This window comes from Meles meles, chromosome 2 (genome assembly GCF_922984935.1).
Source record: "Meles meles chromosome 2, mMelMel3.1 paternal haplotype, whole genome shotgun sequence".
NCBI lineage: Eukaryota > Metazoa > Chordata > Mammalia > Carnivora > Mustelidae > Meles > Meles meles.
This window is the reverse complement of record NC_060067.1, coordinates 131,169,254-131,183,671: the sequence shown is the minus strand read 5'-3', so window position 1 is coordinate 131,183,671 and position 14,418 is coordinate 131,169,254. Positions and strand designations below refer to the sequence as shown.

The 14,418-nt window shown below is 38.8% G+C and overlaps 1 protein-coding gene across 13 annotated transcripts in view; it reads right to left on the bottom strand.

The window, feature by feature from the left end:
* Positions 1-4,766: 4,766 nt before the first annotated feature.
* The window catches only part of RAPGEF2 (Rap guanine nucleotide exchange factor 2), a 237,481-nt gene continuing 227,829 nt past the window's right edge, over positions 4,767-14,418 (bottom strand). For 7 of the 13 annotated variants that reach the window (XM_045991002.1, XM_045991017.1, XM_045991033.1 and 4 more), the window contains 6 exons: positions 12,853-13,005; positions 11,977-12,099; positions 10,570-10,783; positions 9,284-9,843; positions 7,642-7,947; positions 4,767-6,832 (listed from right to left, as the gene is read on the bottom strand). In XM_045991002.1, coding sequence (XP_045846958.1) covers positions 6,807-6,832; positions 7,642-7,947; positions 9,284-9,843; positions 10,570-10,783; positions 11,977-12,099; positions 12,853-13,005 — 1,382 coding nt within the window. In that variant the 3' untranslated portion in view covers positions 4,767-6,806. The remainder of the gene's footprint in view (positions 6,833-7,641; positions 7,948-9,283; positions 9,844-10,569; positions 10,784-11,976; positions 12,100-12,852; positions 13,006-14,418) is intronic. The other 6 variants (XM_045991057.1, XM_045991067.1, XM_045991076.1 and 3 more) reach the window with 2 other exon arrangements.

Sequence of the window (14,418 nt, the reverse complement as noted above, 5' to 3'; positions counted from 1 at the left end):
GAGGTAGATACCATTATTTTATCCATTTTACATATGAGGAAACTGAGGTGAGGAATTCAGATTCTTTCCCAGAGTCACACAGTTAAGAAATCAAAATCAAGCAGTTCAACTCCAAGATTCAAATGTTTGGACCAAAAAAGAATGTTAGTAAGATTGTAAGAGAAACCTTGGCATCTCTTCATTTCACGTTTTTTTTGTTTGGTGTGTGTGTGTGTGTGTTTTAAACAGAGACTTGCATCCTAGATTTGGTCGTGTCCCAGGACTCTTCGTGAAGAATCTTAGCAAAGGACTTCTGTTCCCATCTCTGGGTAGTGAAGGACCTGCCTGACAGCAGACACAGAGGAATGCCAAGTCACCAGTCTCTTCCCTTGTCAGGAAAGTTCATGGGAGAAGAAACACTCAAAGAATCAAGACTATGTTTTCATTTCTGCTAGTCCTCTGGGGAGTCCCTTTTTTTTTTTTTTTAGATTTATTTATTTGACAGATAGAGATTACAAGTAGGCAGAGAGGCAGGCAGAGAGAGAGAGAGGAGGAAGCAGGCTCCCAGCCAAGCAGAGAGCCCGATGCGGGGCTCGATCCCAGGACCCTGGGATCATGACCTGAGCTGAAGGCAGAGGCTTTAACCCGCTGAGCCACCCAGGCGCCCCGGGGAGTCCCTTTTTAAAGGTGAGTCTCGGAAATTCCATATTGTAAACCTCCTTCTCTGGGCCTAGCTATTCATGAGAATCAGTAATTATAATTTTGTGTGGCTGTGGCCTAACCTCTTACACACTCAAATTCTCTGTTTGGCTCTTTATTTATTCACATTCTGCTTGGCTCTTTTGTTTCTTTTATACTTTTGTTCTTTTGAAGTGCTATAAAAAAACTAACCAGATGATCCAAGATCCCACAAATTCCATGATTTAAGCATTAACTATAGGGTACATCGTGCTAGAAATAGTTTGGCTAGGTGTAGTGGCTTGCCCTCAAAGATTTGAAACCAAGGCAGTGATATAAAAAAGTGAATCATATATGGTTTGCAAAATGTAGTGAAAAAGCCATGAGAACTCACCAGTAATGGTACCTAAGTGGGGTAGAACACCCCCTTCCTCAACCACATCCAGTCTTTCCTTGTACAGAAGGAATGATGGGGATGAAGTGGAACTTTGAGTCCCCTGGACAAAAATCCTTTTTGACTTGGTTTTAAAAATCAGTACGTCCCGCAGCTTCCTTACCGTTGTCCTTGTCATTTCCTTTATCTTAAGTGCTCAGACCAGGAATTTTAAGTCTTTGTTTTGGTGTAATTTGGGCCCTATAGGGTGCTTGGTAAGATATTCATTTGTTAAAAACCTTTGCAATGTCCCAGGCTCTGTTCTTGGTGCTGAGAAGAATGGTTATCAGAAGGGGAAACACAAAGAATAGGAATGCTTTTCATCCTGGTTTCGGGAAGAATGAGAACAATTCTCAGAGCCAGGCTGCCAGGGAGCTGTTCTGAGACCGGAAATCTATTCAGGTATGTTGAGGACATATCATTTGGTTGCTTCCTAAGTAACAGGCATGTCTTGTGCTAAGCTCCACCCCCCCCCCCCCCCCCCCCCGGTCCTGTCTTTGATTAATCCCTTTCTTGACTTCAGAGACTCTTTCTTATTCATGATTTCTGCGTGCTCATCACTTCTTGTCTCATGGCTTCTGCATACTGATTTGAGTACAGCTTTTGCTGTTTTTTTGTTTTGTTTTGTTTTGTTTTGCCTTTGCCCAGAAATACCCCCAAGTGAATGTGGTGAGTTCAGTTTGGTTGTTGCTTTCCCTACTCGTCACAGTGCTTATGCCACGACACTCTTATACATTGCTGGCCAGTCTACATGGGTAACTCTTGGCAGGTATCTCCTTTGATCCTGCTCTGACCCAGACTACTTGATAAGATATTCATTTATTATCTTAGGATTCACTCAGTAAGTTTTCGCCTCTAAGGCCTGAGAAACAGGAGACACTTTGCAAAAAACACTGTAATTTAAAAGCACCTCAGTTCATTTTATTAACATCTATAAATATCTAGCATCTAGAAAAGTGCGTTGACCATAGTAAGTGCACAACATGAAAGCAATCAGCTCTTTACATCTGGAGGCACTGCACATGTTTTCATCTTAATGTTACATGTGACAGACTTGATCTTTTATCAATTTTATAGGCTTATTTGAAAAAACTTTTGTATGAATTACAAATCTATATAAATTAAGGAAAAACTCAAATATTCTGATATACTATTACTTCATTGGTTTCCATAAAACCATACTGCATGGCAGCTACTCCGTGTTAGGTCACATAGTTAATGTTATTAATAAAGTTCCTTAAATTTTATGAACCTATTTATAGAATATAACTAGCTTTTATTCCTGAGGTTTTGAATACTCTGTACTAGAACTACTTCATTATTTCCCCTCCTATATAAAATTGGTCATTTGACTCTGAATTTAGTTTGATATTATATTTGAAGCCCAATTTTTCCCGTAAACGGTTATGAAAATTGTTATAATCTTACTGATTTCCCATGAAATAAAGCCTATTCTAAGATTCTTTTAATCTTGCATGCAATGTTTTGACCACCTCTATAAATTTGCCTGTTATACAGCCATGGCATTGTAAAACTAACTGGGCGATAAGTATAATTTCAAACATAGAAACTGTATTGTGCTTGCAAAGAAATGTGAATGTCAAAAAAGTGCAATTCGCAAATTATTTTTCACTTCCAGTCAGTGTTTCTGTCTCACTTTCAGTGGGGTAAGCTCTCATTCACTTTAAAATCTTTCTTCAAAGACCTGTCAGGTTGGCTGCAGCCCGTCCTACTCATTTCCATTGCATTATTGCCCTTTCCAACATTCTTCTTGATGTCACTGAGTGAATATTCACAAAATCATTTCCCTCTCCATAGACAATTTCACACTCAGTTGCTTCACTTTTTCTTTGAGTAAGCTATTTTTTAAAAGAGAATTATATAATTGAATCAAGGACCCAGACAGCTTCCTATTTTGCTTTGACAAAAACAGGAGTGCAATAATGTGTTAATACATCAGTACACAGACCTAACAAGTGTCATTGCTAAATGCATGCTTAGAAGCTTGAATCTTTCAGGAACATTTGGGGAGATATTATCAGTGACCTGGAGATAAGATAGATTAAATCATAAATGAACATGAACTCTATACTTCCCAATAGATGAAAACAGATTTAAGCTGAGGAGAATATTTGGAGGGCTCTAACTGGGATGTATGGGCCTGTGTGGCTTTTTTGATTAGGTAATAGAGCATCAGATGTTTGCCAGTGAAGTACTTTGTATGACATCCCTAAAATTTGGCCAGATTCTGTTACTAACATGACACAGACTAAACCTTCCAGTACTATCAATGACATCTGAGCAACAAATACTCCTTGAAGCCCTGAAGTGGAGACAAGTCTTCAGGTACTTAAAGGTAACCTAAAACACCAAAGTGTTAATAATGGGCTCGGTGGCCAATATGTCATTTTCCTACGCTTTTAGCAGAATACAAAACGTGGTGAAGAGCTTATTAACATCAGATTTTCTTTGAATCAGATTTGAGAAAATTAAGCTTTTTGAGTGACAAATTTAAATAGAGCTTTGCATTAAATAAAGCATAGGTGGTTGTTTTGATAGGAGTGTTGCTGAGTAATGGTTTTTTTTTTAAGACTTTATTCATTTGAGAGAGAGAGCATGAGCAGGGGAGAGAGGCAGAGGGGAAAGCAGACATTCTGGTGAGCAGGGAGCCCAATATGGGGCTCAATCCCAGGACCCTGGGATCACGACCTGAGCTGCAGGCAGACACTTAACCATCTGAGCCACCCAGGGCCCCCCTGAGTAATGGGTTTTATAGTGAAAAGATGGAGGCAAACACATAACACATGTACACACCATACCTTCATTTTTTTAAAAGAAGGTGTGGTTGAAGCAATTGGTTTTAATTCTCCAATTATTTTCACAGAGAGTTTCAAAATGTACTCACCATGATAGCACAAATACCTCAGAAAGATTTTTAGGTTTGGCCAGTGGCCACGTTAGTATCAGGACTATACTCCTGACTCCTTTTTAGACTTTCTCACGTTTTCTCACATTTTGCACATGTGCCCCCATACGTTTCCACTCCAATTTCTGAGGCTTCTCAGTGAGTGGTGGATACTGCTTTTTATTTATGCCTGCTTGAGGATAAGAAACGAGTTCTTGATTTCCAATGTGCTTAAATAGGTTCGCTGCTGCTTAACTGATTTTTACCTTTTTAAGTATATAATGCCCTTCTGATAGGTTGAAATATTATTCAACTTACCAAACAATAGACCTTAGATGTTACAATGATATTTTATGTACTCATTCAAAGTCTGAAATCATTAGCTAAATTGTACCTTTAACCTAGTGGTCATGATCTTAAAGGACAGTTTAAGTTCTCTGAGGTCCTCAGTATGTACTGGGAATTAAAATGGTATGTCCCAGAGATTTTTATTGGAAAAGGGTTGAGAAGAGACAAAAGCTCTGTAAACATAGAGTGATCATCATCATTATATTTCACTGAATCTCAAGAAACCCTGAATTCTGAACATAGTTGGGTTTGTGAAATTAATTGCTCTGAATCAACAGAAAGCTACCTAAAAGAATAGGCCATTGGTCAGTTTTTATGCTGAATGGCTAAATCTCCTTGGCCTCCTGAGAACTTGCTCCTGCAGTGAGACCAAAGAATCTTATCACACTTCAGTAATAAAAAGCATGCACGATTCCTTAAGGATGTAGACAAGGCTTTATGTTATATTTATTTATTTTCCAGCTTGTACAAACTGGATGTAGAAGCATAAACATAGTACATTTCTACCATCTTCAACAAAAATATAACCAATATGTACAATTATTGTATTAAAAATACAAAAGGGATACAGACTCCACCAATGTCTTTCTAAAAGACATACAGGTACAAGTAGTATCAAAAGTATGAGGAAATCACCAGTTAATTGTACATTCTGCACTTGACATCACAGAGCGAACTGAGATTAGCAGTCCTATGTTCTACAATTACTTAATGCTTAGATAACATTTGTGCAACTTGTGGTAGAGCTAGATTTCTGTCTTTCTATCTGCACATGAGGTCGATAGCCTATATAAGAAAACTGGCAAATGATGCATATTACATGTAAAATTACAAATGCATAATTGACAATGTAATATATAAGCAAGTAGACAAATGCCATGATACAGAAGAGATTTATTAAATAAAGCACTGACATCAGTTGATACAGTGAAAAAACACTGCAATTTGACTTTTTAAAATTTGAAGCTATTTACGTTTATCTACTGATCAATATGATCAGCTGAATTTAATGGAAAAAAAATCCAAGACCAGCAGTTCCTCACATTTGAGTACTACTCGGATTGGCAGCCTTCACTTTTCCGGAGTCTGTGCAAAAACAACACAAAAATAGAGTGGAGGGGTCATTTCAGTCATTATAGGGTTAATAGCAGCTGTGAGCAGGTGGTTGCTACACGTAGGCCTTCTCTATCTGCGTCCATAAAGCCACTGACAGGTTAGTCCTTGGTGACTAACCGGCCTTGCAAAGGTTGGCCTATCTCATCAGGTTGTTGATCTTTTGTTCTTTTATCATGGTAAAGGCTTGTTTATTCCCTAATGCCAATTCAGTGAAGGGAGGCTGTCTTGAAAGAGCAGTATGAACAGCTGGCATCAGCTCCAATATCCCAAGCTGCTTTCACTGCAATGTTATCCAGTTATGAACGTTTCTCTTTAAAAACGAACAACAACAAAATCCCTAGAACTAATTTAACAGAAATCAAAGAAACATAACTTAAAACAATGGGGTTTGCCATCCATCTCAATGGAGCAGGACACGCCCTCACTGACACCGCCCTGCACTCCATAAGGCTCAGACACAGGACACAAGAGTCCCATTTCCCTCCCCTGGCCATGTGCAAACAGTTTTACAGAAGATCCCCACCCACTGGGGAAGGAGTGGATGAGGTGTCTTGGTATCTAAGTAATTGGCTAACATCTTATACTTTCAGGATAGGGCACTTCACGGGTGAGGCCAGAAGGACACAGGAAGACAGGGTCGCAAGCCAGGTCTTCCCTCTTCTCGCTGGGACCACACCCTGTCCGGCATATTTGGTTTTTCAGAAACCCAGGCTGGCAACCCTACTCAAAGGTTCAAAATAATACTGTAATCATTAAATGGATATAACATTTACTCTCTGAACACAATCTTTAAATCATTTCTTTAAAACAAAAAAAAGGACATTGTAAACAAGTGGACAAAGCACTGTACTCAAAGGATTTCATTGTTTTTCTTTGTCTTCCTTAATGGGTTAAAGGCCCCAAGTAGTTCAATGGCTAGCTTTTCTCATTATCCCAATGAGACCAAGTGCTAGGACTGGATTGAAATCTAAAAGGAAGTTTTAAAAAAATCCTTCCAGGCATTGAGAAGTACAGCCAGAGTGAATCATCTTGTTGTGATGATCTTGGAATTGGGAATGATACTGTGTGATGTGGCAGGCAGCAACAGTGGGAGCTTGAAGATTGCTGCACTGTGCATTTCAAGCAACAAAGTCTGAAAAGTGCCAGGGCAATTTCTTCACAGTATTTCACATGCAAAGGGGAAAGGAAGAAGGGGAGAAGAAGCCCCATGCTGCTTTTAAGGCAGGGAAGGAGGCAAACTGGTCCACCGGCCTCAGAATGTGAGTTCCAAGGCTCCGCTGCTAGGGACGTCTTCTTGTGCTCTCCTTTTAAAGGTGGCTAACTCTGGATCCAGAAAAAGCCTGTGCCTCAAACAGCAGATACTTGTTCATCTTCTGCAAACATAACCAGGAAAGAAAGAAAGAAGCATCAGTGAGCAAGCGAGTCATTTCTTGTGCTGGAGAGAACACATTCGCTGATAGGTTAAATAAAAACACTGTAGCTATTTCTTTAGTATAACTCACCTAAGCAATGACTAATAATAGACTTTAAAAAATACATAGGATTCATATCTTTAAATATATATACACAATATAGAATAGGAACATTCTTGATTCAATTTATTGAAAATTATGTAATAGCAGCATGTGACTTTAAACAATATACACTCATGTGTAAAGTCTAGAAGGATATATAACAAAATGTAAATAATAGTCAGCTGCAAGTGGTAGGATTAGAATTAATTTTGTCTTTTGTTTTTTTCCAGAATGATTATTTTGCATAAAACAAGTTAAATTTAAAAAAATAACGGGAGGTGATGATCTTGGTCATCTTCATTCCAGCATGATCAGGTAGGTCGATGGAAGACAAAAACGTTATAGAGACGTCTGTTTCTTCATTGGACTTCCATCTGAACTCATTAAAAGCCCAAATATAACATTTCCACATAGAACTCTTGATTGTCAGTAAAGAAATCTAGTCATGTACACACTTCATGACAAGTGCTCCCCTCTGCACTCTCTGGTATTTAAGACATTTATAAACAAACAAAAAACCCTCAAACACTTGAAAGCTTTGACCCTAAATTTGGACCTCTCAATATAAACTGTTCTTTGTGTATTAAGAAAACCACCGCCTTGGAAAGCTTACAGCAGGCAGCATAAGGACCACAGCTAACATTATGGTTTTAAGAATGCATATGTACCATCCTCCTCGGTGGAAAACCCTGGAGACTGATAGGGGGCGAGGCGCGGGTCACACTCGTTGGGTTTATGCCACTGTGGTTTGCTCACAGGCCTGCCGCCGGCCGGGTGCCCATGCGCCTGCTGGACCGGCGAAGGCCCGGCTGTGTCCGTGGGTCGGGCGACCATCCGAGATCTCTGAAGTGCCACGTTGTAGTCTGGAGGTTTCCTGGCTGGATGGGAATGGCCTTCTGGAAAGTCAGTGATGGGGATTCCAATGTAGCCGGGAGGGGTGGGTGGGGGCTCTCGATACCTGCCCTCCTTCCGCACTGTGGTAAAGACAGGGTGCCAGCCATTAAACACTTTGTGGAAGAACAGTTCGTGCCCCTAATGTTTATGATGACTTGTACAAGTAATTACTGAGACAGCAAACACAGTGGAATCACAGATGTGATCTTATGTGGTATGAGATAGCGGTGGGGATATGGTAGGCGAGGGAACGGGTGTTAACCGGACCAAATATTCACCATGGTTATCTCTATGTGGTGAAATGATCGGTGAGAGAAGCAACTAAACAATCTGTTATCTTGAAGCAGGATCTTTGAAACCCTGTATTGAACTATAAAATAGTCGTAAGGTTAACTAACACCTAACCCTTGGGTTTACTGGAAAGATTAAGCAAAGAGAAAACAGGAAAGGTACCAAGTACTATGCCTGGAATATGTTAGTAGTGCCTGGTGAATGTTTCCTTCCTTCCTTCTTTCTCGGTCCCAAGGTCAAGGTGGGCTAGTCCATCTTTGCTGGGCACTCACCCAGCATTACCCTTGTCAGGCAGAAAACCAATCTTAGGTTACTTTCAGGTCTTAGACCTCACTTTGAAAAATAGAGAACTAAGTTTGGAAAAGTAGTACCAAAAAAGATGCAAATTTTAAAAACTTTATATGGTATGTATTTCTCTTAAATTCCTTTTATTAATGTTCATGACCTAGAACACGAGACCTGCAAAGGCAAGTAAATAAAAAGTTTTATTTTCTTGAACTTCACAGACTCAATTTCTCAGAATGTCACAAACTTAGTGAAGTGCAAGCAGGGATTCAAACCCCAACCTGCCAGATCCCTAGGCCGAGGCTCTTCAGTTGGCTCACTGGGTTAAAGCCTCTGCCTTCGGCATCATGTGCATCTCAGTGCCCTCTCCCTTGTTCTACAGCATGCAGAGAGGATTTGCTTAGCGCCCAATTAGTCTGCATAACCAAAGTTGGTGGAAGATTTTATATATGCAAAGTGTAGAGTTCTAATTACAATTCGAGGGAACAAAATAGAATAATAAAACATTTAAAACAGGTTCAAGGAAAGAAAATTCTTCCTTTAGAAAGAATGGGCATCCTTCCTTATAATTTTGGCTTAAAGAACAAGAGAATATCCATAATGATAAACTGCTGATCTTGATTGCCAGAACTTACTGAATGTTTAGAATGTTGGAACAGATCTGTATGTACTTGACCACAGAACCTGGGCTCTTCACTACTCTTCATTTCAAAATCCTGAACACACCGCTAATTCAGAAGCTCTATACAACAGGTGGGGCAAAATGAGGAAAAGAAGCACATACACATAATTTTACTTTGGAAACAAGTTAGATTTGACAGGGCTCTCTAATGAGCTTACCAATGAGTCCCTTTGTGGTACTCGATGTCACAGTAATGTGGGCCGGCATGGGAACAGGTTTGGTTTCTTCTGTGGTCACAGAGGTCATGCTGCTGCTTTCAGCCTCAATGGAAACATCTTTCCCACCCCTTCGCTTGATTGTGCCTGTGTCACCTTCCGAGTCTTCTCCCCAGTATCCTGTGGAAGATGCCCAGCTTGCCCGGGATTGGGCTTGTTCAAGACTCTCTCTACTTTGACTTTGCCTGTTGTACTTTGTGCTATGATCGGAAAACATAATTTGGTCCATATGGCTGCTGGAGGCCCATAACCCTGCAGGATCCCCTGAATAATCAAAGTGAGTGTGCCCAAATGGAAGTGTCTCCCAGCTTCTCTGGTGCTGGATGGTCTGTATGTTATCATGTGAGCCGCTGGAGCACGACGTCCAGCTCCCACGGCCGCTGTCGGCAGCATCAAGTGAAGCACGGTCCCCTTGGTCTTGGGAAAGTTCCTCTGTGCTTGGAGAAGAAATTACTGTAGCTGTAGCATATAAGCCTCGGCTCTCGGACATTGGTGCATAGGACCTAAGTGGTCGGAAGAATTAAAAAGGAAGAAAAGTGCAAGACTGTTAACTAAGAAACCTAGGATATAAAACCAAAATACCTTTTCTTCCCTCTAGAAAGGTGGCTTTTTTCATCCTAGGAAGAGGATGCTATGTCCAGTTTGCTCACCTTGTCATTACCAAAAATTAAATCCGGTGGGAAAAGAACCACCTGCTTATAATAAAGGAGCACTTTCTTATGAAGTTAAAGGCTGGCTCAACATACTCTGACTTCAGGGAGGCAGCTTCTACAAAGGATCTGGGATACGTCCTAAAGCCACCCTCTGTCTTTGGCACAGAACAATGGTCTTCCAATCAAGAATAAACCTAATTTGGGGGCATCTGGGTGGCTCAGTGGGTTAAAGCCTCTGCCTTCGGCTCAGGTCATGATCCCAGGGTCCTGGGATCAAGCCCTGCATTGGGGCTCTCTGCTCAGCAGAGAGCCTGCTTCCTCCTCTTTCTCTCTCTCCCTCTCTGTGATCTCTGTCAAATAAATCTCAAAAAAAAAAACTAATTTGAAAGGCAGCATGTACAACAAAAATAGCATGGCATTTATTACTCTAGAAATTGTGAAAATTAGAACTGGGATGAGAGAGCATTTCTTAGGCACTTTGTAAAATAATAGAAATTTATATCAGGAGTAAAGGACCCATTTTTAAAGGATGGAAGAAGAAGAAATGTACAAGAACATAAAAGAAAAGCTGCCTACCCTAAGCTGTACTGATCTGGTTCAATCAGCGTCCGCCTTTCCATCCTGCCCACACCGAGGTTTGTTTCCACGATGCTGACAGAATGCCTCTGGCGCCGCTCATCGTGCACGGAGTCAAAGGAAGAGTTGCTGACGATACTGGATCGGGAAGAAATTTCACTGTGACCAGAATCTGAAAAATTATCCACAGTACCACTGGGAGCCAACGTGTAGCCTGCATGGGAAATACAACCATATCGGTTAGACACTGTGGGTTTACAACATAAAACTGAAGTCTACTAAGCAGAAGCAAAACCAAAATGTAAGTCAAAGCACCATTGAAGTGTGTGTGTGGGGGACACTTGACTTGTGGAGACCAGGCGACCGAGATAAGGTAAACTTCTATTCAAATGAAATTTTAACATACTTATTCGAAGATTAAGGAGGAAAAAAAAGAAACAGTGTTACGTGAGCCAGGAAATGTTGCAGAAATCAGGGCACTACTTGACCATTCTTAGCTCCTTTAAGTATAAATTACACTATTTGTCTATATAAAAGAAACTGAGGAATAATTATGATCAAGTTTAAAGGTATTTTTTTTTCAAACTGCAAAGTCAGTACTTCAGTGAAGTTATAAATTTTTTGAACTTTGGAGTAATTCAACTGGAAGTATCTATATTAGAATTTTAAGGTGACATATAATACTTGAAAAAAACCTCTTTGGTTTGCAAAAAAAAAAAATTGGTTTTTCAGTATTAATATATTAGATGAATCACATAAAAGCCAATTGTTTTGAAGGATGTAATGTGCAAAATCTCCATTTTTCTCCCTAGATCATCACAATGTTTGAACAGATGTCCCAAAGGACATTTTTTGGCCCAAAGGACCCTTAACTCTCCTTTGTTGCTAAAAATAATCTTGAAAGTCACAAAGGAAGAGACACTTGTCTTGATATTTTTAATGAAAAAAATTCAAGTCTTCTCAGTACTCATTTTTTTAAACATTACTATAGATCTCATGTTACCTTAAAATGCTGGTTTTATATGATTATATGGATGCAGTGCGAATTTTTCAGTGCCACTTAATGCAATTAAATCTAGAACACCTAAATGCTGCTAATTTACTCTCTAAATAGTACTTCCCATTCTTTCAGTAGCTTGGTAATTCCTGATTTATTTTTTAAAGGTTGCACAGGTCTTGATAAGGTTTAATGTGTTATCTATGAGAAGTCTTTTTATAAACCACACTGGAAGTTCTGACAGACAAGATTTAAAGCCTTCGCTGAACAGTCTGCTCAAAAAAACATCTCAAGAAAAATCATCACTCAGATGGAGCACTTGACATTTAGAGGAATTCTCCCACTTTCCTTAACTAATAATGAGAATATTCCTCTCTTTCCCACCCAGTTTTTGGTTCTATTAACCCCACCTATCCCATAGGTCCGTGGTGCATTGTTATTCTTGTTACTGTTCTCACTTCCAAGAGAAGAGGAGGAACTGGTTAAGTCCAGCTGCCCGGAGCCAAAAGATCTCAGCTGATTGCCACTGCCACCTAACAGGATGAGAAAAGAATTTAGATGTATCCATTCAACAAGGACAGTAGAGACTGATACCCACACAAAATGCACAGATGTCTGAAATATCTAAAAAGCAAAGCTGAAAAGGTATTTGTCATGTCAGTGAAATCTAATAATTTATTAATCTTTTTGGCCTTCCTCCAGAGAAAACCGTCTTTCTGACTGACTTCCCCCCATTCAGTTACAGGGGAGGAGGCGAGAGTAACTCAGGGGTTATGCAGCAGAAAGTGACCGTTACTGTAATCTCAGAAAACATCAACGTAACAGAGAGAGAGTTGGCCTAAAATTTAATCTCTTAAAATAGTGACAAAAAAAAGATAATCAAGACCCGTGTTAATACGATGAAAAAATAAATCAGGAAGATACTAGTTTTTCTTATGTGTTTTAAGCCCTCTACACTGTAATTATTGTTAAATATAATCATATTTGGTTAGAACAACTTTGGGCATAAAAAATTATTTCCATACTTACAATCAATAAAAATCTTAAATGTACGTTTTAAAAGGCCTTGTATAGTTTAACACTACTTATTAGAAATATAATATTAAAAAACACCAAACTTCTTCTAAATTTATAAAATGAGGGGAAAAAAACTCCCTTGGGCATTACATAGTAGATCATTTTAAAGGACTCTAATATCAAAAATGTTGGAATATATAACTGGCATTTATCGTAGCTGAAATGTTATAGATCACTATTCGGGAAAACAGTAAATAATTTAGTTCTACCTTTCCTTGGAGAACTTTGTGGAGAAGTGGGAGGAGAAGAAAGCTGTGAAGACGCATTTGATATAGTATCTTCTGCTTGTTTTTTATGACGCTCCAGACTTCCTTCTTCAGACAAAGAAAGAATTTTCTTTAAAGCTTGTGGAGAGTTTATGCCTATAAAAGAAATAACTATGTATTTTCAAGACAAAAAGAAATAACATTGACAACTAAAATCTTTTTGTAAGATTTAACATTAGATTCAGTTTCAATGTATTTATTACCTCAACATTCTTTGTACTCATATGGTGTAAACAGTAAGCTTGCAGAAGGCACACAATACCTGTAATGTGGTTTCTGACTGCTCTCTGCTGGAGAGCTAGAAATGGACTGTTTTTGGTATTTTACTCTAGATTCTAAATCTTAAAGTAATCACCATCTTTATTCAACAATATATTAAATAATGAAGAGAAAAACAAACACAATTTGAAAAAAAAATCCTAATATTTATTTAAGAATATTAGAATTTAGGATGAAAGTGATACAGCTAAGAATATTTATTATTAGAATTCAAGTTTGAGTATTTTGGTGAACTCAAACAGGCATTTTGGTACTGTTGGATATGTGAGCTCAGGAGAAGTGGGAATGATGGGAGAAAACTAATGAGTCAAGACCTAAACAAAAGCAGTAAGAAAAGTGAATGGAGAACATTCTAAGGAACTCCATACAGTTAATATTTGATCAAATAAGTAGGTGAAAGAGAAGGGAGAAGGAGACCCACGAAAGCGCCCCGTGTCACAGAAATCAGCAGTGATCCACTGCCAAGTGCAGGATCAAGTAAGGTGAGTGTAGAAGGAAAAGTACTGCATATGCCAATATGAGGTGATTTTCCTCCCAAAAAATTATTTTTAGAAGAGACATTAAAATATTTTACAAAGCTTCTAGTATTCCTATGGGACACTCTCAATTACCTTATTTTAAACAACAAAGAGATACTTGGAAAGGCATAATAGCCTGATACTACCTTGATCAATGCTAGTCTTAATGTTCTTAGACTTAACAGAATCCATTAAGGAGGAGGCCGTACAATTTAACAAAGATTCAATCCTTCATTTTACCTCATGTAAACATTTGATCTTGTTTTAACACAGTTTTTTAAAGCCACTTCTAAAGCAATATTTTATTTACATGTATAGATGCTAATATAACCAAGATGCACAAAAATGTTAGCTACACTAAAACTATATGAATAAATAGTTTTGATTTGGGAAAGAATTCCAAGGCCAGCATTATACACAGACTCAAAAAGTGCTTTATACTCAGGCACACCTACACATTTGGCCAATAGGCTATATTTAGCTAAAAAGAAAGACTGATAAACTCCCATATAAGAAATTCAGTATGAAAGAGGAAATAGAAGTCCGGTTGCAGGGGATTTAGGAATACAGAAATATCAATAAGATTGTGGACAAATAAACATGTTAACTCGGTTTGTGACAGGAAGAGCAATACAAATATTTCAAAGGGGAAATGTCAAGTAAAGGTATTCTCCTCCCCAAAGACAGATTATGAAGGACCTGCTTTAAGACT